The 27,460-nt window shown below is 43.9% G+C and overlaps 1 protein-coding gene across 8 annotated transcripts in view; it reads right to left on the bottom strand.

Annotated features, from left to right (window-relative positions):
- RBM47 (RNA binding motif protein 47) overlaps positions 1 to 27,460 on the bottom strand; it is a 311,562-nt gene that overhangs the window by 102,879 nt on the left and 181,223 nt on the right. For 4 of the 8 annotated variants that reach the window (XM_069201973.1, XM_069201966.1, XM_069201976.1 and 1 more), the window contains one exon: positions 20,667 to 20,802. In XM_069201973.1, the coding sequence (XP_069058074.1) occupies positions 20,667 to 20,725 (59 nt within the window). In that variant the 5' untranslated portion in view covers positions 20,726 to 20,802. Of the gene's footprint in view, positions 1 to 7,920; positions 8,202 to 20,613; positions 20,803 to 27,460 lie in introns of those variants that run through there. The other 4 variants (XM_069201953.1, XM_069201949.1, XM_069202004.1 and 1 more) reach the window with 2 other exon arrangements.

The raw sequence follows: 27,460 nt of genomic DNA, 5'->3' as shown, positions 1-27,460 counted from the left end.
GATAGAAACACACAAGTTCGTACTTTGGTGCATGAATCTGGCACACTTCTAAATATTTTATCAAAAGTAACAGCGCTGACATCATGCCCCCCCCCCCCACCTTGCCAAAATTTGTTAGGGAAATTCTGAATTACTTTACTACACTTAATAAATGATAACTACAGTTGGGGAACAGGTAGAGAAACCCTTCTACCACTCATTTGAATTGTAATTTAAAATTATCCTTAATGGTAAAGTGGGAATTAAGGTTACTATTCTGAAAAAGCTACTTTTAGAAAAAAAAGCATTTTTCTACCTAAATCAAATGTGCCTTTCTGCCAGGGTCGCATGACTGTGAATGGCTCTTCTGTGCTATATTGTGTATTCCTTCCAGATATGGGAACAAAAGTGCCTTGGGTGTGGGGTAGGATGGCCCGGGGGAAGGGGAGGAGGGGTTTACCTATGCTTCCTTAGCTTCAAAGTGTAGGCTGAGGGCTGTGTCCACCCTCTTCCTGACTTCTACAGCTGCCTGCCCTACCACTAACAAATGCAACTCACACCTAGGCCCGTCTGCCTTTGATGCCCTAAACAGATTGGTGCCAAACCAAGTAAAGGGGGATGGTCAGGATCTCCTAGAAAAGTGCAGGGTATAAAGCATTCATAGAATTCAAAAGTGAGATGGCCAAGCAACATTCTGTGCTTCTGAGAAGATGCATTCGCACTTACCATCAGGCTACTGTCAAGTTGACTAGCAAGTTTAGCGTCTCAACATAGTTCCTGGCAGATGGGGTCCACTCCCACATAAAAACCACTAAGACAGCTCAGAAGTAATGAGCACATTTTCATATGCAGCGTCATCGGAGAAGGCGAGTATTTATGTATCATATGACATCTCAATCAGCCTCTCCTGCGTGGACCCTTTACATAAATAGAAATTTAGAGACGCACTGCCACTCATGTGGGCTCTGCTCTACGTACATATTCGTGAACTGAGGTCATGCATAGGTGTGCTTTCATCCATCACCCCTTATTCCTTACAAAAAGCACGCCCAAGTTTGAAACTCAAAGGCCTATATAAGAGCTTGTACATTTTTAGCTACAAGGGTGGGTCGTGTTACTAATCCCCAAAGCCGACCAAACCTGACTGTTTCGGGGCGGGGGAGTTTCTTTGCAGAATTTTGATTGCCTAAAACAGCAGTTTCACCGCAAACATTTGCAAAGTCATCCAAACTGAATGCTAATCACAGGATTGAGATTGATCTACGTTTTTCTCCGAAGGTGAATGTTGCACTTTAAATTGACTTTTTAATGGTAGCATGTAATAAAGTCGTTTTCTTAAGTTATCTTTTACTAAAAGTTTTTTCAAAAGGTGTCAATAATAACCTAATTTTCAATAACATCTTAGACTAATTTAAGCCACTGCACCCTATGGCTTAAAAAAATAAATTTAAACTTATAATACGTATTTATGACTTGACCACACATTTTATACCTATCAGACAAGAATATTATAAAATATTCAAAGGTATTTTAAAATGTGTAATGCAATTTCTATACACTTTAAACAGTAAATAGAAAAAAATCATCAATTCAAAACAGCAGGAGAATTACGGCAGTGCTAATAATTCTAAAACGGAGTGCTTAGAAAAACGTCTTCATGCACTTGAAAGCATGTCTGTTTGGTATGGTAGATGGATCTCCCTCCAGAACGACCATAGAGACAATTACAGTAGATTCCCGTTGCATCCTGGAATTGGCTGCCGGTGTAAAATTGGATGCTTAGGTGTCAGTCGATATTGTTAATAATTCAATAATGTATCTACTGTTTTCCAGTTGAACGTAAATATTGTCCAATGCCCAAATACTCATCTGCGTACACGGGATCTTTTAGAAACAATTTAAAATGGGCCAACAGGAGTTCATACTTGTCAACGTTAAGCTACGGTTTCCACCTTTCATCCTTTTCCGGACTGTGAATGCGCTTTAAAAATAGACTTTCACATTTCGGATCTAAGGAACAAAGTTTCCTTATTTTGCATCTTTGCTAGTAAACTATGACATGTATGCCTCTGGTTAATTTCTTGATGGACGGTGTACCAGTAGGCGGTTTACTGTATAGCACTCTGAGTAGGGTGACCAAATTTTGAGGAGCCAAAACTGGGACAGGTCAGACATAAAAGAAGGACTAACGACTTTACACTCACTTTTATATCCGGCATGTCCCTTTTTTTTTGCTTTGCTTTGTGAATGTGTGCCTATACATGTGTGTGTTTACACACACACACACATATATATATGTATGTATATATACACATATATATATATATATATATATATATATATACACACACACACACACACAAGACTATACATATAAAATTAGCTATGGCTTGACCTCCCACACTGCACCCCAAACCCGCCCCCACCCACCTCTCTCTGCCCCGCCCCCCCCCACTTGTCTCTCTGCTGGGAGCAGACAGGGGACTGTGTTGTCTGACAGTAGCAGATAAATGACTTTAATTATTGCATACTTTGTAGGCGTCTGTTAAAGGAGAGCATACCTTGAACTTATGCTTCCCTAGATAATCTGACCTTTGTCCCAAAAATCGGGACATTTATGTAATAATTTGACCTTTGTCACAAAAACCGGGACACGTTTAAAATTAAGAGAAGCGTCGGGGCACCAGGACATTCCTCTAAAAACCGGGACTGTCCGGGGAAATCCGGGATGTCTGGTCACCCTAACTCTGAGACTAACTTAGTGGCGCTGTACAGACCATAAATAAAGGCCCGAGGACATCCCGACTCAAAACATGGCAATACATGCTGCGCAGTGGAAGGCCCTTCTCAAACATTGACTGGTCATATTGACGTTGCTTTCTACTGTATTTGGGTGTCACTGGCAATGATGAGGTGAAACCTTTGCCCAAATAGTGTAAGCATGTAAAACTGACAAAATATTGAGGTAATACTGAGAGAGTGAGCTGCATAATTTTAATTTTCTTGTTGCATAATTAAGCACCTTGCTGCATAATTTGGTTCTCTCCTGCCGCACACCTGCATTGGCCCTGAATGCAATTTAAATGAGCAAGCATAAAACGAGTAACTATTCCCGCTGCATTGGAAAGAGCTGTGCTACTTGCCAGCACTTTCTCTATTTATTAATAAAGTGTGCAGACATCTATGAAGGGAAAAGGACGGGTCCCTTTAAGACTGGCATAGTGTTGCTATTTCCTTGAATTGTCTTGTAACCGAAATTTCAAATAAGCGGTTGTGAAACCCGGGGTGTGTGAAAGAGGCACCAGGGAGTGTGTGTGACTGCCGCTGCACTCAGCACTGCCGGCTCATGTGCTGCTCTGTGGGCCGAGGGGGCACAAGGACACGCGCATGCGCGCTGGACCACCTCTATCCTCGCACTGTCCATTACTCCAGAGATGCGAACTGAGTAAATGAAAGCTTCTTTTTTTAGACTCATTGTGAAATATCAGAAAACTTGAATGTTACGTACTTACCAGTGCCCCAAACTTCCGAAAATGAGAGTGCTGACAGCGTTAAGAGATAAACCCAGCACCCCTTAAGGCAGGCACCCCCACAACAGAAGGTAAAGTAGTCAGTTTTGTGACTCCCGGCAGCCCATCCCAGAACTTTAACCTCCGGGGTCGCTAAATGCGAGAGTCATCTAAGACCCGGACCTTTATTTGGTCCTTAAAGTGAAACAAATCTCAAGGGGGCAGCTGTACTAACATTTGATTTGGTAAAGGTGGTTCTTCTTTTTTTTTTTTAAGTTTAGGGATTGGAATTGGTCCTCTGGAACCTCAAAAACAACGTACAAAAATCTAAATACAGAAACTACACATCAAATACACAAATAACAAAATATTTAATTCACAAATCAAAAAATGCAAAAAAATCACAATTTTAATGGGAAGCGTTCAGGTTTTCAAAATGTGTTTTTATTTCTAAGACACAAAGCAAAAAGCTAGACTCCAGTATATTACTTTGTCTTATTTGTTACTAATGCATGCTTTCTTTTGATCATGGCATACCATTCTTCAACTAAGGTGGGCACTTCTCTTCTTGCCATTTTTACTTGTGTGTCCCACAAATCAAGATGAAGATACCAACTTAATTTTTAGCTTCCAATTTTTTTTTTCACATTTACAGAGTGTTTAAAATGTTTCAAAGTTGCTTTGTATGTATGTATATATACTTTTGTAATCTACCGATATTATTTACATTTCTAAACAGGTATGGACCCTCGAGAGTCCTCCAGTTAAGAACCGCTGGTCTAAACTATGCAGAAGGACCCTAACTGGGGACCTGCTCTTCTTACAACACAGACCATAGCAGGATAGCCCCTACACATTCCTTCATGGGAACACTTCACACCAGTGTTCCAGCACTTCACGGGCTCCATGAGGCCAGATACTCCACCTTCAATTCACTCTGCATCGCCCACAGGGCCAGCTATGGCAAAGGCCCATGCTGCCTCCAAAGATATTTACACAACAGGACACCTCAGCAGCTCCTCCTTCGCTAGGAAAGGAAACATATTGGGACGGAATTTTCTCCGTAGCCAAGACAACCTCTTGGAATTTATGAAAAGGAAATGACCTGGGTCTTCCTCAACAGATGTTCCAGGGTCACGCGGAATAATAAACAGAAATAATCGCACACAAAGAGATGGCTTTGGACCGTGCTCACCCAAAACCACAAGACTACTCCTCCATAAGGATGGTAGGCACTACTTAATGGGTCACCATCCCTCACTCTGCTTTCTTGTGCAAAAGGCATTAGTGCAGCTACACTATCGCAGTTATACGAGCAAAGCAATCCATTTCTTATCATGCACAACGTCCAAAGGCTTCTTGCATAAGCAATGCTCACAACTCACACTCTTCCAAACAAACAATAAAAAGCTTGCGTGCTATGAGTGTTCTCTTTCCAGATTTTTTTTTTACTGGTCGTGGTGTGAAACAGGGATGCGTGCTTGCGCCCCTACTTTTTAATTTGTTTGTTGCAGATTTGTCATTGTCTCTTGATGCCGTTAATTCTCACCCCCCCCCCCAAAGATTGGTTGTCTCACACTTAGCCATTTGTTCTATGCTGACAATCTCGCACTGTTCAATTACACCAAGATAGGTCTTCAACGACTCCTTAACCAACTTGCATTTTATACTCCTGTGAATCAATTAGAAGTCAATTTGCTTAAAACCAAAGTGGTCTCCTTTGGAAGAAAAAAAAGCATTTGGGAATCAGCTGGTATTATAAGAGCAGCAAACTTGTTTCAGATCAGTCCTATTAATACTTAGGGGTGCATTTTGATTCTAGGGGCAGCTTTGTCAAGCATAAGAAGGAGATTGAACTTAAAGCTGTGGCATTGCAAGTAGCCTTTTCTAAATTATTTAAAGTTTAAGGGGTCGAAGCTTCTCCCTTTTAGGGAAGTCATGAGAGCAAAGATCATTCCCTCACTTTCTTATGGTCAGGAAATCCTGCTGGGTAAATACTCTTGTTTTTTCAACAGGCTGGTCAATAAGATCTATAAGAGAGTTTTCCACGTATCGCATCTTGCTTCCCCTGCACAGGTGCGTTGGAATTTGGGCTTTTGGATCAGCAGGTAGTTGGCGCCAGCACCTTCCTAAAGCTTTGTCATAAGCTGCGTCGAGCCAAGGAAGGTAGCCTGGAGGCAGTTTTGTGGCAGGTAATCAGTGCGTCAAAAACGAAGGGGTCTCATTTTTGCTTTTTGGTTGAATGTCAACGGCGATTGGAAGCTGATGACCTCTGTAAGCAACCCTCCCCATTCCTTGTTCAAACTGGGTGTAAAAAAGATCATATAGTTACACTTGTATCACTCGTATGGTTCCCTCTTTGCTAAACGTAAGCATGCCTGGTTGGTAATTAACTCCTTCAAGCCAGGTACTCCATCCAGTTATTTCTCCTGCTCCTACTGGTTTTGTTTGAAAGAGGCCTTTATGGCCCTAAGGATGGGCGATTGTTTTTTTTAAACATTTACCCTTATGGCGGTTAACTCTGGGAGAGGGGGTGATGTGCAAGGGCTGTGGTAACGTGGAAGAAACATTTGAACATGTGGTTTGTTTGTGTCCTGTGTTACTCAAAGAACGCAGATCTCTGCTTCGATGTAAGTGAAAGGAATTAGGGATTCACTCATGTCGACAGGCTATTATTACGTCCTTGGATCCTGCAAATTTAATGTTGAATGTGCTACTGACCAAATTTATTAAAATCGCCCAAATCAGATTCAAGGGCACTGCAAGCAGTGGATAATTATGTTTGGAATTGTCTCCCGCTCTTGCCTCTTAGGTTTGTAGTAATTTGTTACAGTGCCGAGTTTAAATGTCGCACCTTGGGCTGGGATCCTCATTGGTATCTAACTTAATAATTATTTAATGCACTATGCACTTTAGGGCTTTGAGCACTGTGAGCCCTTCCGTTTATTATGCATCATGTGTGGTTCTGGGCTGCGGTGGTTCGGACTTGTTTTTAGTTGAAGTTTTTATATCATTATGTAGGAATGCTTCTTACTGTGGGATGAATATTTAAATCATGGAGTTTTTAGCATGTATTTAATATTTGATTGTAAATGTTTTACTGATAGTTCACTTTCTTGTTTTTAATTGTATTGGATTATATTATCTGTACAATAAACTACTACTACTTGTGTGCTATCCCTCACTTTTTCTCCACTATACACTTACGTACAGTGGCAGACCACAGGATAAAGGCACAACTCTGGTCATCACATGAGACTAAAAACACTTCCTACACGAACCACACTATAATTCTCATCTTTTCAACCAAACACAACTTACAGTGCAACGTGCTACCCGTGTTCTTAATCAGTTCAGCCCCATGTCATGGCTATGAAGCATTATACATGCGCACGTATAAAACAAATTGCCCAATGGTGGCATCACACATTCTCGGACAGGGGTGTGGTCGGAGAAGGGTCCATGAACTCTGCTCCACTCCTGGGCCATGGAACCCGCAGCTCACGCATCTGCGGGAGAGTTCACCAAATGTGCCACAGTTCTAGGGAAGGGCCCTGGATTCATGGAGGAGCCAGGCACTGCAAGGCCTCACTCTGATCTGTGCAGGGGCAGAGGCGAAGGGCTGGCTGCTTGCTGTGGATTGTACTCTATAGACGGGTGATCTAGTTACCTAACAGAATTTTTCCAGAACAAAAAGGACGTATCGCTCCACCCTGGAGTTAGGTGGTCTTCTGACCTCATTGCAATCCGCAGTTGAGAAGAGCCCCTGGTAAGGCGCTCTAGCCTCAACAGTATTGTAAAGTTTGCCCGTCAAAAGAGCCGATGGGGGTGAAGGAGGCCCCACGCCGCAACATTTAAAAAAATATATATATTTTGAAACAACCATGCTGTGTGCTATTGGTGACGTCAGGGACAGCACTAGTAGAGGGCACAAGCTGATGTTAGCTTGCTGCCGCAGGCCCCGGAAACACTTCTGACGAGCCCGCTGTTCCATGACAGCGACTGATCCTACTGATAGCGATTCCTGGGCAGAAGGAAATACCGGAAGCCTCTGCTCTCTCCTGCAGACGCACCGTGAGCAAAGCCCGGAAGAGCACCGCTGCTGCGTCTAGAACACCCGGGGAGCACCCTCTGCGCGGCTGTAGGGATCCCCGAGGTGCGCTCCCGGGGAGACGAACTCTTGTGGCAACTCAATGCTGAAGCTGTGTACAAATACTCAAATAGAATAAATAGGCCTTAACTACACTCACTCACAAAGTCCTTCTGGCGTAAAATTAAAAAAGAAATTGCAATACTTAATGAATGTATGAAGGGCAAGCCATAAAGCAATGAAGGTAAATATTCCGCGCAACAGCCCTTTCCAAAAATGCCAATTCAGTGAAAACATAAGCATTAACACAGCAGAGGTGTAGAAATCACAGCAGGCACATACCCTTTCCAAACCACCGACTCGAGGCAGCAGAGCTCCAGCGAGCGCTCCAGTCCCAGGATGGCCTTTGGCAGAATTAAAGTTTGTTTCATCGCGTCTGCACAGCACATTCAGTGCGAGGGATTGACGGCCTTAGACTCTCTAGTCTGCAGTTTTTTTCTAAGGTTTCGCAATGCCTTTTCTTACAGTAACTGGCTGGCTTGCTGTGTGTGTGTGTGTGACTTAGCAAACAGTGTGTAGATTTTGTGGCTTCGGAGATGTACTTCCCGATTCCTGTGGCAGCAGAACGTGTCCTCCAGGGCGGCCTTACCCTCAATGGCTGGAGAGACGCCTTCGCACCGCCTGACTGGCTGCCTCTCCCTTTAGGGGAAAGGGACCGTAGGTCGTCATCTCGCTAGGTGGGTCGGACTCGCCTACAGGGAGATCAGGAAGGGCTGGTCTGGCCTGTCGGCACGTGGGCGGCGTTTCTGATGGTTTCTGTTTTATGGTCTGGAGGTCTAATTTTTTACTGTTGATTTTCCGGATGTTAAAATCCAAGGTCTCTATAGTACCTTAAAAAACGCTTGAACAGGGTGATTTTACAAGGTAAAACTGCCCGAGTTTTAAAGGTGAGACACTTATTTTGGTGCTAGGGCTTATTAAAATATTTTTTCATAATACAATGGCTTCAGGTAGTCTTTTTCAATATTGTGGTGTAACGGTGCCAAATACTGCGCACTGGGACGTTAATTATCCCACCAGAAAGCAAGCAGCGCCACATTTCCTATAGATCTTGGGTAATTGAAACATGCTTCATACACCATGCCCATTCAATCTCTGGCCTCTCAAACTATCAGCAAGGGCACTCATCTGTTGCAGTGCTTTTTTTTTTTTTTTTTCCTCCAGAAGAGGTACCTGCCCACTTGATAGGGTGACCAGATTTTATGAGAAAAAACCGGGACAAGTTCAGGCCTGTCGAGATGGAGGGAGAGAGAGAGGTAAAAAAAAAAAAAAAAAAAAAAAAAAAAAAAAAAACACGCGCGACTCTAGAGGTGTATGTGAAGGGAGAGCATACCTTTCACTTCTGATTCGCATGACCTCTGTCCCCAAAACCGGGACATTTATTTCAAATTCACAAAAGCATTCACAGGTTGACCTGACCTTTGCCCCAAAAACCGGGACATTTATGTAAAATGAACAAAAGCGTCGGGACACCACACCGGGACGGTCAGGGAAAATCCGGGGTCTGGTCACCCTACCACTAGCAAATGAAAAGAGACGCAGCATCTCACTACATCATCATCATCGCCTGGTATTTCTATAGTGAAGACCCGCCCTCATGCAAGGGGAGCGCAAGTTATGGTATGCTGGGTTAGCAAGGACTTCACTGATGCCCCGTGCCAAGCACCAGCTGGGCTAATCAGATTAAAAACATGCCAGCCTACACCCATGCAGAGCTTTATCGAACTAATGACCATCGTAAAATCTAAATAAAAGCAGCCAACCCCTCCATTTATAAAACATCCTCCCTAGTCCCAATACTGACTGACAGGCCATCGCTGTTACCCTACATGCCAAGGGAAGGCCCTGCGACCTGGCACAGTGCCCTTTAACCTTCCCCGGAAACGAGCTCCAGATGCGAGTGTCCTCGGTGTACTGGCGGGACTGCAGAATGCGGCACTGAGTAGCAGCTCTCAGCACCATTTGTTAGACAGGCATGAGGGAACAACCACGCCACACGTACGTAGATACTGACACCAGACTCGTGCATACGCTGGGTCTCATTTCTTAGTGGTCAAATGCTCTAACCATAACGTGGCACAGCGGACGCAGATAATTCAACCCCGTGTCCTTTTCCTTTATGAACATATTAAAAAGCGAAGCTTTTCCAAATACAGTTTTCAGTGTGGCAGACTACACATCTCTTGGGGTTACAGATCTAGGATTTACATTCGTTACCAAACTTTGATTCACCTCTCAGCAATCCTGTCTTTGGACCAATTTGGGTAGGCATCAGACTTTACAGCCTGATGCCACAAATTACATTCAAGAATGTTCCAGGGAACTGCACTTGTGACACATTCACAATTAACCAGAGCGCTGAAAAAGTCTAAGTGGTCTAAACACATGTCTGTTGTGCTTGCTTGTTAAACTGAAGAAACGTGAAGTGGAAGTAAAACAGAAAACAGGAAGCAAAGAAAATGCTATTGTTGATGTTCTAATTGACATATTCACTGCCTGAACACACTGGTTTGATGGGCAGCAGGCACAGTGATAGAGTTTTAGCTGGAGCAATTAATTGGCCCAGTATAACACCTTGTGGCATCAGGGTGCTTGCCAACAATGTACCCTCATTTTGAACACTTTCATAATTACAGGTTTAATCAATTAAAGGTGTTCAAGTATAATAGCTACTTTTGCCCAACTCCGTCATCCTTAATAGAATATGAGACCTTGATTTATCGATTCCATTATTGGTGTTTTCCTAGGCACTGTGAGATATGTTATTGCTAAGTGCTAAATGGGGCAAAATGTATGAAACAGTAGAGCACACCTGAAGAGATTACTTGGCCATCGTTTATAGTTTAGCAAGTCATATTTAATTTTCTGCTGGTGAAGCCAAACACTACGGGGGGTTTCTTGATGTGGGGATTATTAACATGCAGTTGGCTGCACTGAAGGTGGGGCTGCAGACGTTTTCAGCCTGCTGATCGCCGACAGTTCACCTACCATTACAATATCTCCTTCACCCAGGTAGGGTTCAAGTTAGACCTAAAATGTATAAACCCACAGATGTGGAACGCTCGATCAAGAGGTGACTGAAGAGTCAATACTCCCACTGCTCTGCCCACTTGAACCCGAAGTCGGTAAGGATCCATCAGTCATACTTGACGCAGGAAAAGGGTTGACTGATTGAAGCCTGTGAAAAAATAACTCCTTTGCTACAAGAGGAATGTCGCTAGGTAGAAACGAACAAAGTGGGATTCCAACAAAACAAGAGCAGTAGAAATTAAATTATGCCAAATGGAACGTTGACAACATAAGACTTGCAACAATGACTCCTACAGCCCAAGATACTTTAAAAAAGATTATTAGGAAATTATACCCACAGCTTTTTTGAGAAGCCCAAACTCTGAAAGCACTGGTTGAGCTTCACACACCACATACAAAGTCAAAGGAAATGGGTTCTGCGAGACCCTTGTGTCACATTCATATTTCAAGAATGATGTTCTCCTTATCTCTGTGACTTTACACCGGTGCTCACACCGCTGTGGAACTCCTGGAATACTAATGTTACATAGGGGCTGATGGATCCAGGCCTGGTCACCATTAAAACCTTGATTTATTGAAGCAAATGTACACGCCTTACTTTTCACCTATATGATGCCTAGCGTCTTAAAGAGGGCAGTGGGCATGGCACTGCTGAAAAAGCGTTTGAGGGACGGTCATGGTCCAGCTACGTATGGAGTGGTCTCACAGTTCCCTTTCCTGTGGGAAAACTGTCACTGGACAAACTACAGAACTGTCAAGTAGGCCTTTGAAAAAGTACAAGGATAGGACTGGCTTTGGTAGATGTTATCAAGGAGCAGGGGGTGCATCCTGATGAGGACATAATGGTTCTTCTGAGTTTGTCAGCGGTGTTAGTTTAGTATTAGTAGGAACATGTATTTTCTATGGCTATTATACAATTTGGTATAAAGGTAACACTAGGTAGTGCTTCCTTAACATCAGCTCTTATTGTTTCAGCCCCATCAGATTGGTATTGCTATGAACGTGTCTTCTGCATGGTATTATATGATTTGATAGAAAGTTGGTAATTCTTCCTTGTATGTTGTGTGTATTGTATAGTGCGTGACTCACCAAAGAGGATATTGCAGCACCGAAGCATAAGCTCTCCCTCCGACCCATCTCCCTACTCCCCTTCCCTGCGAAGGTCATCGAGAAAATCATCAACGCACAACTGACTCGCCACCTCGAAAACAACGACATCCTGGACCCCTCCCAGTCCGGCTTCCGACAAAACCACAGCACCGAGACCCCGCTCCTCGCCACTACAGACGACATCAGACGCCAAATGGGCAACGGCGAAACATCAGTCCTCATCCTCCTGGACCGATCAGCCGCCTTTGTCACGGTATGCCATCACACTCTTAGAACCCGCCTCTTCGAAGCCGGAACACAAGAGAAAGCCCTCGAGTGGACTACATCCTTCCTCTGCGACAGAACCCAGAGAGTCCGCCTCCCTCCCTTCTGCTCCAAAGCCACCAAAATCATCTGCGGCGTACCCCAGGGCTCATCCCTCAGCCCAACTTTATTCAACATCTACATGGCACCCCTCGCTCAACTAGCCCACCAATACAACCTCAACATCATCTCCTACGCCGACGACACCCAGCTCATCCTCTCCCTCACCAAGGGCCAGCACACCGCCAAGTCCAACCTCCATTAGGTAATGCAGGCCGTTGCCGAATGGATGAGAAACAGCCGCCTGAAACTGAACTCGGACAAGACGGAGGTCCTCATCCTCGGACCCACCCCCTCCGCCTGGGACGACTCCTGGTGGCCAACATCTCTAGGAACCCCACCAACACCGACCGACCACGCACGCAATTTGGGCTTCATCCTCGACTCCTCTCTCTCCATGTCAAAACAGGTCAACGCAGTCTCCTCCTCCTGCTATAACACTCTCCGCAAGCTCCGCAGGATCTACAAGTGGATCCCAACAGACACAAGAAAAACAGTGACACAGGCCCTCATCAGCAGCAGGCTAGACTACGGCAATGCACTCTACACAGGCATCCCAACAAAACACCTGTGGCGCCTCCAACGCATCCAAAACGCCTCCGCCCGACTGATCCTCAACATACCCTGCCGCAACCACATCACACCCCACCTGAGAGACCTCCACTGGCTCCCCGTTGACAAGAGGATCACTTTCAAGCTCCTCACCCACGCACACAAGGCACTCCACAACACAGGACCTGCTTACCTCAACAACAGACTCAGCTTCTACACCCCCACCCATCAGCTCCGCTCCGCAGACCTCGCACTCGCCACCGTCCCTCGCATCCACCAAAAGACATCCGGCGGCAGATCCTTCTCCTATCTCGCCGCCAAGACATAGAACACTCTCCCAACCAACCTGCGACGGACCCAGGACCTACTCGCCTTTAGAAGACTCCTCAAGACCTGGCTTTTCAATCAGTGGCAGCTTACCCCCCCCCCCCCCCCCCCCCACCCCCCTCAGCGCCTTGAAACCCTAACGGGTATGTAGTGCGCTCTATAAATATATTGATTGATTGATTAAGCTGTACGGGTTTGTGTGAGTAGAAGTCTGGTTGAGTGGCAGGGTCTTGTAGATTTGTAGAATTTTATGTGGTTGTTGAGGTACTTGGGACCAAAGTTGTGTAGGTCTTTGTATGTGTGCAAGAGGAGTTTGAATTGTGCTAGTTTTTGGAATGGGAGCCAGTCCAGTTTTCTGAGGTGCGGGATGATATGAATGCGTGGTAGCAGGTTGAGGATGGGCATTGGCTGCTGATTATTGTACAGTCTGAATCTTTTAGTCTGAGCACTGATTGGGCTTCCATTGTGTTGCCCTAGTCCAATTAGCTGATGATCAGTGCTTGGGTGACAGTTCTGCTGTTGCCGGTGGGGAGCCATGTGAAGATCTTCTTGAGCATCTTTAGTGTGTGGAAGCAGGAGATGGAGTTTGCGCTCACTTGGCCAGTCATGAAGAGTTGTTTGTTGATTATTATTCCGAGGTTCTTTGTCTGCTTCTTTGCAGGGGTGTGGGCACGAGTTCTGCAGACCATAAGACTGAGTCACAGTGTGTTGTGTCTTTGGCAAAGATCACTAGTTCCATCTGGTCTGTGTTCAGCTTGAGGCAGTTGATTTTCATCCATAATGGTATCAGAGAAATTGATCCGGGTGTTTGGAGTTTTCTGAGGAAAGGGAGAGTATGAGCTAGGTGTTCCCAGCATAGGATATGATGTTGATTCGGTTGGCCATGATGATGGCGGTGAGTGGGGTCAAGCAGGTGTTGAACAGGGTGGGGATGAGTGAGGATCTGTGTGGAACTGCGCAGATGAGGTTGACAGCGTCAGAGGTGGAGAGGGTCTGGCTGATTTAGTGTGGACTGGCAGGAAGTAGCAAATTCAGCAAAGTTAGGTTCTTTGGATGCCAGCTTCATGCAATATTTGGACAAGGATGGGGTGGGAGATCGTGTCATAGGCTGCAGAAAGTGTTGTAAGATGAGGGTCATGCTACCACTTCTTCTATTAAGAAGACAGCTATAATTCAGACTATCAGAAGGTTCCACATTCTGCGTGTTTTAAAAATATTTATATACCTACGCTGGCATTACTGGTGGAATCACCATGTTCACCTTCTACACACATGAAAATGACAGACAGATCTTCCAGGTGGCAGGGCAAGGAGATCCATTTGCCACAAAAATAACCTGCAAGCCTAACTGTGCAACCTGTTAATGTGCTTCAACATGTAACAGCACAATAAAGTGGAATATGATGTTAAAAAAACGTCCAAAATGTGCTCAAATGGCAGACTCTAGAAGAGGGCAGGCAAATGTTTTCCTGAACACTGCAAATAATCGGTGTTCCAGATGCCCGCACTGCTATGGACCCTTTAGCATGAGCCATTAGGTTTGCTGTTTCAGCATTCTGATGGCACACTTTTAACCAATCAGATTAAGTTGAGTGCAATGGCAATGCTGATTGACTGCTGGCAGCTAGAGATAAGATCCTGCAACTCACACACGCAGGCCAATAATGTCATAGTTGTGGGTGGGCTACTGCTGAATATAACATTGCCTGCTATCTACTTTATTTTAGTCTGATGTTAGTGGAAACGAATGCCACAAAAAAGGCACAGTTCCCCCAGGAATGTCTTATGCTTACTGCAAACTGAAAATATTTCCCCAGCCTTGCTCATTATCATCAAAACAGCAAAATCCTATTGGTATCACAATTGACATCACGCAGCCCTTCTCTTAATAAAAATCACAGGGACAAAACAATAGAAGTCGACTTAGAATACGTGCAAACTCAAGACATAGCTCTGCAACATTTCGAGGGCAAATTCATTTCAGGCGTAAGTGAAATACGGCGAGGGTTCCCAGTTGTTTAAAAATGGCGTCATTTTCCATTTGTTTTGTTCCACCACTAGGTCTGCTCTACTATCTGCTGGGGTGGCGGTGTAAAAAAGTATCGCGTGAAAAGGGTCAAACTTTGGCAAACGCTTTCGTTATTACAACTTTACAACTATGTCGGGAGTGCTCGATTCAAAAAGACAAGAAGCAATATAATGAATGCAGAAATTGTGTTTGAGCAGTGCGTTGTATGCAATATTTATTCCTAAACGCCCTAGCCAGCTTTCCCCTAGTTGATAGTTCCAATACCCAACTGGACAAACGAAGATTTAATGGTTTGTTTTCATACTAGATGAAAATATAATGGGGGGGGGGGGGGGGGGGGGATTGAATGAGAGTCATCCACAACCACCCCACAGCCACAAACGTCGTGCCTTCATTTCTAAGCACGCAGAATAGGACATCAATAGCCCTCCCAAGTCTAGCCGAGGCCTTGCAGTCACAAGTTCCGCTCCTTCCAGGCACTTGAATTCTTCCACTCTCTGGAGCTCCTCGCCGGCTCCCGATGCCTCTCCTGCTTCCCAGTGTCTCCATAATGATGATGTTCCAGAAACGATTATGTATAGTAGATGTCATTTGAAACAAACAGATTTGCCGGTCACTTCGAAAGCCCAAGTGGGATTTACCGCGTGGACAAGCCTAGCCCTACCTTTTGCTGAATCACTTGTTGGTGGGCTGAAGGCAGGGGAAGGGCTGAAGGCACGTGAGCCCTGTAAGAGGGCCTTCGGAGGCCCAGCTTTCCCCACAGTTAACCATAAGAAAAGGCCAAGCCTTCCTTGGCTCTAGCTAGCAATCCCTGTATAATAGCCTTAATCTGAAAATCTGGGTACAGTTTACCGCTCCAGTAATCAGTTCAGAAGGGTTTAGCCTGATCGCTGCTGACACTGCAGCTACAAGGATTGCAGAAACGCACCCACATGGTTTCTGCAGAGCAGACACAGAAGGCCACTTCCTCCACCCAGTGACCCGCAAGTTTCAATATTGCGTCCGCTTTGGAGTTTCATTTCCAATTGGAACATTCTCAGCCAGTTTTACTGTTTCTCTTGGGAACGAAGGGTGATTTAAAATTAAGGCCAAGCAAAGCTTCCAATAAGTAAATGCATGATCTGGTAACACGGTTTTCGCTCTAGTGGGGCTTGTGCATACAGCATGTCACGTGGACTCATGACAGGACTTGATTTTGAGTTATTTTCATTAAAAAAAAAAAAAGCAAAAAAAAAAAAAAAAAAAAAAAGCATTGACAAAGCCAGTAGGTCTCGCCTTTGGGACCTACTTGTTCTGTCAATGGCTCAAGTTATGCTGTACAGCATCCCTGATACCCTCAGAATAGTGTTTAAATAGCTATGACTCGGCAGGTCCCGTAATTTTGTAGGTGCTCACACTAAAGCATGCACGTGCCTAAAAAACGGCGCAATCACTTTTTTTTTTCTTTTTGTGTGCCGATCCAAGTTAGTTCAATAAATAAAAAGAAAACAATAGTGGTGCAGGTGACGGAACATAGCACAGAAGGGACAGGAAGTGGGCGGAATAATGGAGGACTGAGGAAGCAAAAGGAGGATAGGGTCAGGCAACACGAGGGTGCGAGTGGTTGAAAAGAACACAGAGGGCATGGGTGGGGTGAAGGACGATGGAGGGCATGGGTGGCAGAAGCGTAGGGGAAGAGAGGAACATAGGGCAGCAAATGGATGTGTGAGCAAAATGTGAAGCAGGGAAGAAAAGCACACAGGCAAAAAAAAGTAATGTGGAGGGATGAGCACACAAGGGCACCTCAGAGAAGGGTGAGGGAGACAGAACCGGGCAGCAAAAGAGCAACATGAGCGAGTGCAGTAGAGGGGAGACCGCTGGAAAACACATGCACTCTTGTAGCATGCTTAAACAAAAAGAAAAAAGTAGCACCTGAAAAAGGGAGCCGTGGAAGGACCCAAGTAATGCACCTGCACTTCAGGAGAGGAGCAAACAAGAAGTGGAAGGAAAGCCCACAGCCACAAACAAATATAATATAGCAAATGAATGACAATGAAGCCAACCAACAGTATGCAAGCGTGCAAGATCTAGGCCCACTACAAGAAAACAATGCATATCTCAACAGACAGAGCATGTGCTGTTTAGTGTACAAGACCTAAAACTGAATTCTGAAATTTAGGGGAAGTGTGATGACACACATAACCTCTTTAGGTGATCGATATACAGTGCACTGCAGTTAAAGTGGGAGATTCATTTAGTATCCAGTTATTAAAGGATTATATTAATTAGAAAGAGCACACGGTTTGTGGCTCACATTTATTTTAGAACATTTTCATCAAAATATGTATTTTAGAATATCTACCAAACAAACTAACAAACTGTTTTGAAGGTAAGTATAGACTTACCATAGTAAACTCCATAAACTTGGCTATATATATTTCATGGTATATATATATATATATACTTACCTTCAAAATATTTTGGTAGTCAACATTCTGGCTCTAATAGTTTCTCTTCCTTATAGAGTGTATATTTCTGGTGCAGAAAACTAATTATAATTCACAATATAATTAAAAATACAGTAGTTAACCAGGTTTGTTGTGTAACTTTTCTTGCGGGTAAAAAGGTCAAGGCTTGGACAACTACAATGAGAAAGTGTTAAGTGGTTGGATAGAGCCTCTATGGCAACTTACTCCAGCTAGCACCTAAGGGTGAAAAATTCAAGATGGTTTCTGTTACAAAGAGGTATCGGAGTTGGTGAATCATTTCTAGATATTTAATTTAGAACATACGCAGCAACAGATGTGGGTTCCTAATGTCTTTACATCACCTGGCAACAGCTTTAAATACCAAGCTGCAGGTTACCAGCATTCCCACAACGTCCCACCTCATGTGACCACAACACACATGATCACTTAGACGTTCCAACACACCACACACTGCCCCAGTTTTTCTGAAATTGATCTATTCTGTTTAGTAGTTATTATCAATGTTTATCCTCCATGATTATGCTATCAAGCGGTCTGCTTTAATAATTTAGACTTTTCAACATTCTGCATACATAAAAAAACAGTCTATCCACTTTTGGAAATATCACTCGCCCAGATCTGAAAATGAAATTATACGGAAGCAGACGAGGGACAACGGAGGCGACACTTGCCGTTGATGCCACAACAGTATCTACCTTTCAGGGAAGTGGACATGTTCGGCTTTTGGAAGACAACTTGGACACAGAGAGGAACATATCCAGGCAGCCATGTTTCTAGGACTGTGGAAAAAGTTGCTGCGCTCTTGAACCTCACCCTAGCACTGTAACACGCCTCGAAAGGTTAGACTTGGATCCAGTAGGACCTTCCCAAGAGGCAGTACTCAAAAGTTAGGAGTCAGAAGAAGGAGTGGAGAGAAAAAATACTTTTCTGGCACAAACTTTTCCTGGTGCCGAGGGCAGTACGTGTTCACTAGAAAGCACTTATGAGAATGCCCTGTATGGGACAACTAGCGGATGTGGGGGGCAACGGAGGGACACACAATCTCAAAAACAGCAGTAAGACTTGGGCAAATCATGGCAAAGATGAAACCCGACCAGGGCTTTTAGGTGCAGTGAGGGGAAATTATTGTCCCAGTGGTCCTTTCCTAATGTCACTGTCTATGAATCTTGATTGGTGGAGGGTGAATTGCACGCACTTCCGAAAGTAAACCTAAAACAGGTTCCTTGTTACTGCTGAGCTTACACTCTTGATGCCACAGGCTCATTTTGTTCATTGTGAGATTTAGTATTTTCTGGATGTTACCACTGTATTTTTGCATTTCTGTATTTTACAATGTCTCACAAGTCTCAGAAGTGGCAATAAGTTGGGCAAGTTACTATTTATATAAAACACTTAAAACTACAAATTTAGCTACCAATATGATTGAACATTGCCATTAAGGGGTTCTGGTGACATCATAAACCACGAGGCCGAAGGCCCAATGGTTTGCAAATGTCACAAGGACCCCAGAATGGCAATATAAGACCATATTTTAGACGGTACCCGTTATGTATTTTTATATTACATGTTTATTTTGGGACAGCTTGAAAAGCAGTTTTCTCAAAAGTGTAGTTAACAATGGGCACTGACTGAAATCAGAACATATGGAGATTGTTTATCTTTCTTGAGTAAATTGTTTATAACACAACTGGCAATCGCTAGAGTCAGTGGATTTAAGTGATTCTGTGGCTCCAGCGTTTACAGCATAACTATGGATTTACTGTGTTTGCCAGAAACGTGGGCATATAATCTGCCGATTTAACCAAAAATATTTATCTCAAATTGATAAACAGAATACTGGCAGAGAATATGGAGCATACGTTGCATTTTTTGCTGCATAATTTAGATAACCTGCATGCTATGATCCTCCCTGCCACATAATCACAGCAGTCCTGACAATTTAGCACTCTGTAGATTGGTTTGGGGTATGACACTATGATTGTGAAATCTGTATTTCACAGGCAACTGTAAAATAGTTCCTGTAAATGCTATTTATTACAATTTTAAAGTAGTTAGGGGGCCATGACTCATAGGTGAAGTCTTGTGTAGGCATGACACAGTAATGAACAGAATTTATACTCTGCGCATCTCCATGTATGGTTTATGCTTAAGCTTTCTCATGTGAATTTGTTTTAATAAAAACATTTTTTCAAAACCAACATTCAAGAGGTTACATTTATGCAGTAAGGTAAAATCACATTGAAAAGGCTACCTGACTGTTAGAAAAGGTATTTCCCCATGTTAAGTAATTGTTACCTGAAACCGGTTAGCCAGTAAAGAGTGTTAGTGTGTTGGCGGGTTTGCTATTCTGTGGTAATAAACTTGATTTGAACCTTTGAATTATATTAATAAATGTATAAATATGTGAATGATTGTTTTTAGTACAGGTGCCCTAAATAAAGTGTGATTGGGCCATATTTATTTTCATTGCCGTGGCATAAATATTATAATGGTTTTGGAAAGTATGAACAACCCAGTCCACAATTAAAGGGGTTTGTTTGGGACTGGGATGCCCAAAATCAGTTTGATCAAATAATAGAAACTGGAATAACGGAAAACCCAACCATCTGTTTCAATGGTCACAAAATACTCTTCTTTCACCAATACTTCCCTTTTCTCAGTGCTTAATTTGAGCTTGTAGTTTCCCATGCTCGGCTCCGGCATGTTATTTTCAACCCCGGCTCTAACAACAGTCTACCATATGGTGGCGCTCTCCACTACATTTTGAGATGAGGAGACAGTGTTTAAAAATTCAATATACATTAAAAAAGAATAAATACCTGCCACCAATTACATTCTTACAGCTGTGGTGGCCTGGAGTAGTCAGAATTGTAGAAGTGAAGTGGTTATTAGTTATTTGGTACTGTCATTGGCAGCGCTAGCTGGGGCAACAGGTGGGGCAAGCTGCAGGGGCATTCTGAGAAGGATCCTGGCACTTACTTTTTCCCACAAATTAAGCACTCTCTTTTCTATCATCATAAAATGCAATAGAGCGGTCCCAGACGACACACAATATATTCAAAAAGCATACTTTGCACATTCTCCTTTTTAATGTACCGTAATGGCTGTGATGGTTTGTTTTCAAAGTGCTCTCTTTTTTGTTGTCTCACTTTGTTTTTACTGCAACTCTTGAATTTTGCTGCCCGTCTCTGTCACGGGATCTGCTCATCACAGTGAAGGAATCCACTGCAGGGCTGTCTGTGAACAGCTTCTTCCAAACAATTTAACTCAATGCTGCTCAGGGAGCTGCAAAAAAAACAAAAAGAAAGGAAAAGTTAGTTGGTCATCAGAAGCGGGCTAGAAGGGCCTGGGCTACTAGCCCTACATGCAAGTCTCGGCGGGCGCATTGAAAAGGTGGGGCTTGCAATGCTTGCAGGCTCTAGTCCACAAAGCTATTAAGTTGAGCAAAAGCTTAAGCAGTTATTCAGTTGTGATCCTACCCAAAACCGCCCAGTCTGTGGATGTCGCGCCCAGAGAGCTCTGCGGTCGAGCATTTCACAGAGAAGGCTGGAAGCCATGCAGGACTGCGCTATTCCTAAAACTGCCTTCGTTTTCCACTTTACGGACCTATATTTGCACTCCAACATATACGTTTTGTTAACTGTGGGATGCTTTGAGCTGCCTGGCCAGGATGTCACGTCCTCTCACTGCTCACCATGGCATATCTCCCGAAACCCTCTGCGTTACCTCGAACACCGTGACCAGGAGCGGTGTTTAACTGATGGAAATCCTACAGCAGTTATTTATATATTTTTTTTTCCACAAATGTCAGAGTGAAAGCAGGGGTTTACGCCACACTCTGGAAGGGAAACGCTACCGCACAGTTATATTTATTTATTTGTAGAATATCTACAGCCTGCAGGTCTCATGCGGCGTCCCAGCAAGAGATGTTCCGTCAAGCAGCAGGAGGTCAACCCCCGGCACTCAGAGTAGGCCCAGCCCACGTGACATGAGTCTGCACGTGCCTGAAGGAGGTGTAAGCTTGAAAGTGAGACGAGCCTGGGAAAAGCAGGTCCCTGCATACCCCCCAAAGCAGCAACCCTATGGTGTTTACCATCTTTGCATAACCAACTCTCAAAGACTTCAACAGGGCTCACCGTTCTCCTAGCTCTGTCTTGACATCTGGGAGATTTTATGCAGCGGTAATAATTTTTAATATTGTTGTATTTTTTATAAAGCGTGAACTCGGCCCAAGGGCTTTGCAGCGCTTTACATGAACAGTAGCTACATTACACAAGGTCACATTCTATTTATGTTCAGCATAGCAGTGCGCAAGCACTGCTTTTCCAACATGTTTATATGTATCTGGGCTTTTACCCATGCCCACCACACACCCATCACTATCACCCGTTCTTGGGCTTGCCCTTCAACAATACTTTATTTTTGTTGGTAAATGCTTTACATTTGCCCCTCTTTGGGGCAGTTTACATACGGCCTTGGACATCACCTCTCTTACATGGCTAATTGCACTTTTGCCATTACGTTTGACCGCGAGCGAACTTCTTTTTCCTTTCATGTGCTGCTTCGCCCTTATGCCGTGGGGCTTTGAATCGGCTCGCTTATGTGAAACTGTATTACTCTGCATTTTCAATTTATGTGGCAAGAAAAGTCCAGTTAGGAGTTTACAATTCTAATAGTGCTAACTTGAGCAAATGCGAGACCCATTGCATTGCAAATGCTTATTTTTGGGGGGGAGCGAGAGTGATTTGCCCAGAATCACAGGATGTTGAGTAGAGCCTGGGCACTTCAACTTTGTTCCCCAGTTCTAAAGTCAGCAGCTCTGGCCGTAACGCCAACCTTCACCCCATAAACACTCTCCAGGACAGAGAAATTACACAAATCCTGATTATTTTAATTTAGATCTGCAATTTCTGGTCACACATGGCACTTTTTATATACACAAGAACAGTTTTAACGAGCAAAAAGAAAAATGAGTTGGCCCATTTTATGTTCCAACAGTTTACTGCGAATGGGAAAGGCATTACCAGGCACAAAATAATATCTGTGTAGATTCTCTTCACATCCCACATTTCACTTTTTATACAGGTTATAAATCCCGTTTTCTGCCCTTCTTGTACCATGAAGCAGGTGCACCGATTTGATCCTCGAGAAGGAAAGTGTTTTTGTATCATTCATGTTACAAATACAATAGTAACCAGTATTAAGTCTTAATTTCTTTTGTCTCTAGAAAACTAAAATACAGTGTTTAATTTAAACACTGCAACTGCCTAGTACTCCTCGCTCTTAGTTCATCTTCATACATCATTGTAGCTGCGTTGGCGCTAATTTCATGCCATACAATTTGTAAATTCATTTAGAAGTGCTGCAGCCCTCGTGATGTTGTTGAGCTCATCAACTAGATCCAAAGAGGAAGTGACTCAAGTGTACTTATTAAACAAGCATTTGTAATGCAATCGGTCTCACTTTTTTCAAAGTTAGAGCTCTTAGCGTTAAAAATTGCATTTTTTATGATTTTTTTACAGTACGGACTCCGTGGTTTGGGCACATTGTAATGGCTGCTATATGTACACATAAAGCGCAGCCGTGCTGCAACAATGAAAGGAGCTGGAATGCCCCTTGCGCTCCAGGGAAAGCTGCTCAAAGATGGAGAAGGTGTGACTCAAGGACTAGAGCTGCCAACTTTGGAACTGAGGACCAGGGTTCAAGTCACAGTGTCAGATCAATATTACTTAATCTCCCCGTGCCTACAAAAAAAAATGTATATGCCCATGTGCAATGTAGCTTTTTACTGGCCATTCTGGCGTTAAAGCCTTTGCCTCCAACCCCTTCTGAGTGTTGATTGGGTTTGTGGTGCTACGTCAAGAAAGCCTTTTATTGTACAAAACAGCCTGGAAATCCTTTACATACAATTGTACAACCTGTGCAAGAGTGAATGAAGGAAACCAATGTAGCTTCAGCGTCAGTTCCTTTTGCTGAAAGCATTTGGCACAAGGGCAGCAATGGAATAATTAAATTGGGAATGAGTTGCTAAACCTCTATAACCCATTACTGTTATTTAAGAAATCATTTTACACGTGCAATAAAAGTGTATTACAATTTAAATGCAGCTCGATGAATAACTTAAGAAAACACCCCATAACGATTTTGTGCTTTTTGTGGTTTGTTAGCTAAATAAAAGGAAAGGAGTTTGCTGAAAGTGCCTGCTTTCACATTTGAATTGTTGAAACCCTGGTTTGCTCACAGCAAAGGATATCGGCAATCGTTTTATTATCCATTTATCCATTTAACAGGGTCGGTCCCCAAGGCAGTAACAAAGCAGCCTCAAGGCGGGACAAACAAAGCATTTACCAATAAAATCAAGGGGTTTTTAAAAGGCAAGCCCACGAACGAGTGAAAGTGATTGGTGTGAGATAGACGTGGTTAAAAGCCCACAATACTAACAACAGGTCAGAAAAACATGCGCGCTCGACCTAAAAAGGAAACTATCTGTAGGAGGTACACGCCTCCTTCTTGAGCAGTCAGGGGATAGGGGCATAGGGTGGCATGCTTCCACTCAATGTTTAACTTTGATTGTCTCCTGCCACACACTGTTGCCCACAGGAGCACTGTAGCCCTGGGGGTTCCTTTACCTCTAATATGCAATATCCGTTCTCTAGCTTCGCAGGGCTGGCAAGACTGCATCTGCACAGTGCACAAAATAGAAGTATGGAAACAACCACAGCAGTGAAAATGGGATGGGGCAGTACCTTTTTAGCTGGGTTTATTCTGGGTAATGTTGGGAAAAGGCACTGCTGGAGTAGGACGTTGGAGGGAGCTGAAAGGGGGAAATGTTGAAGGTAGCGGGCTGAAAGTTGACAGCGCATGGACATAGGAGTCCCCTCTTCCCCAAGAGGGTGGCAGACAAATTTCAGGATTCCACACACATGAGCCCTGTCATTCAAGTACTTTTTCTTCTGTCAGGAAACAGACCGCACAGCTTATTTTAACACCCATCGAGGTGTTGGGAATGTCACGAGGAAGAAAATGAAGCAAAACTTAAAATGTCATCAAAAAAGTTTTTTCATCAATGTGTGGCACGTGCTGGATAGTGTTACCAAATACCCCAATTCCTTAAAAATGTCAGTTATGTGCTTTTGTGCTGCTCACCCTGAGCCACACAAATAAGAACTCGAGATTAAAAACTTCCTCTTTCAGCAGGAAAGCCATACCAGTTAGATAAGTGCCTCGCTTCATTTCTATGGATTGGAGGAGATTTCACCAATGAGCGTTAGGGCAGGTGTAGACACTGCCCCATCTTCTTACATGACTCAGTGTAGCACAGAAGGAATTTATCACAAGTATGTTGTTTAGATCTTTCTTGTTGACGTTTTCCCTCTTGTACATTAATCTGTGAACTTGCCACTGTCTGTGCCTTTTTGCACTGGTTGCAGTTTCCCAAAGAAGGACTCTTCTTCACAGAGGATGCATCTGACTCGAGCATAAAGGTTTAGGTAACATGGTCAAGCAAGTCAAATGCCATGTCCTGTGAAGTATGTGATGCCATTATAGGCACAAAAACCCAGCAGTCACTTCTTCCCAAGGACAGCATAGTTCAGAATAAACCAAAAAAGGAAAAAAGCACAGCTCAGTATAAAAACAAATAATCAATCTACAGGCAATAGCCCCAGATCCATGTGATGAAAAATCAAGAAGTAATGTTACCTCACATTCCCAATTTTAGCACCTTCTTGGTATCACACAATAATTAGTCAGCTGTCCTCAGTTTAGTGATTCTTGCGCAGCACAGTATGTGACTGTCTGCTCCTAGCAGCGATCATGAACTCTTGCTACAGGCACTGTGCGACAATCGCCAGTTTCACTTCTCCATTTCAGTTCTACAATAACAATGCCTCACCCTGTGACTAAATGTTGCCAACTCTGGACATGGGAGCGCAGAAGAAAGGCTATTATCAGCAAGTGGAATCATGAGGAACATTGTAATCTCCTTGTTGCCTCATTTTCCCTGCCCTTAACATGAAGAATAAGTAAATTACATTCAGAAATGCTCTTTTTTTGGATACTTTATCACGTCACAGAATCCTCACCTGAGTTTTCTCTCACCTAGCTGTCAAACTGGATCCAGAAACTCAAAAGCAGTACTTCTGCATACCGACAAGTGGCATTGTGGGACTAATCACGAACGTCGTTACACTCTGGAAGTGATAAGCAGGGCCGCAATCAAGGGCCACTAAGGCGTGCTGACATAAGTTGCTTTCCTCAGCTTGACCGAGACCTCTGACACTTAGTCCTTTGACAAACTGGCTTGACCAGTGTGCAAATCTATTGGTTGGGACTTTTTGAGATGGAAGAAAGAGTCCATTCCACAGAACTAGGATGTGGGGGAGCCAGTGAGAAATCTGCGGCTAGATAGAGTATCCTCCAGGAAGAGCACTACCAAAAGGTAAGTAACTTGTTCTTTCAATGGATACTTCTAACAGCAGAATCCTCACTCTGTGAATAGATACAAAAGCCGGACCTCCTTTGGTTTTGGGTCTATGGAATGGCTCAAACCAAAAAGTCCTGCAGGACAGTACGGGCAAATTGCCCATCCAAATGGACCTGTAGAAGCACTAGTTCCTCAAGAACGTTTGCACTGATGTCCATGAAGCAGCCTGACAGATATCCTGGACAGGGACTCCGCATGCTAGGGCAGTCTTAGCTCGAGTGGAATGAGCCCTCAATCCTTCAGGTGTATGCTTCTTATTTACTGCATAGCAGATTTTTATGCAGAGGACTATTCACTTAGAATATGGTTATTTTCTGTACTTCCTTGCTCCACAGAAGTGCACAAAGAGTTTACCATCCACCCGATGGTCCTTGGTGCGATCAACATAGAAACTGAGGGCTCTCTTTGGGTCCAAACAATGGAGTTTCTCCTCCTCTTTTGAGGTGTGAGGTGGGGCAAAGAAAGTAAGAAAGGTGATAGCCTGACCAATGTGGAAAGGTGTTACTAGCTTCAGCAGAAATGCAGCTCAATTTCTCAACACTAGTTTGCATGGAAAGAATGTTGTGTAAGGCGGCTGGACTGACAGGGCCTGCAGCTCACTCATGCATTGAGCGGACATGATCACGACAAGGCAGACTGGTTTCAGGGTGGAGAGCCATAGTGGACAGCTGTGCATTTGCTCAAACAATGTACATATTAGACAAGTGACAACCAAACTGAAGTCCCACTGTGGTATCACAAAGGGCTCTAACTGAAACACAAGCTGTGAACCTTTAAGAAACCTCACCACAGCAGGTGATTTAAACAAGGAAGGCTGATCTGAAACTAGAAAAAAGCCAAAGAGCTGACAAATACCATTAAACAGAACCCAATGCAAGTCCTTGCTGGGCCAACGGCAAAACAAACAAGAACATTTGAAACAGCTTAGCATGCAGTTGGCCAATATGATGGGTGCCACATCAAGCAACAAACCTGTTCCAGCACCCAGTGTACACTGATTTTCTAGATGGCCATCTAGCTGCCAGAATCACATCAACAACTTCGAGAGAAAGATCAAAGAAAACTACCTGCCACCACTCAATCTCCATGCATGGAGGTGCAGCGTACGGAGGCCTGGGATCCTCCAGAAGTGGCACCCTAATCAGAGGGCAGATGCTCGTGTCCATAAGTACTGGATACCACACTCTCATGGCCAAGTCCAGAGCCACAAGGATGATTTTGGCCCAGTTGGTCTTGATCTTCTTCAGACCTTGAAGCAGGGGGGTAAAGGCAGGAAGACATACAAACAGTGGCGGCTCCTCCACTAATTATCCTTTCGTTGCTAAAGGGGCAGGGCATTTGGGGTGATTGGGACGAGGGGAGTGCACTGAGCGCTCCCCTCAGTGTGCATGTGTATTTGGCCAGCCGTCTCAGTTACATTAAAAAAACTCCCCGTCTCGTGCCCATTTAGGTAGGTGG

Source organism: Pleurodeles waltl, chromosome 1_2 (assembly GCF_031143425.1).
Source record: "Pleurodeles waltl isolate 20211129_DDA chromosome 1_2, aPleWal1.hap1.20221129, whole genome shotgun sequence".
NCBI classification, from domain to species: Eukaryota; Metazoa; Chordata; class Amphibia; order Caudata; family Salamandridae; genus Pleurodeles; species Pleurodeles waltl.
This window is presented reverse-complemented; position numbering and strand designations above follow the sequence as displayed.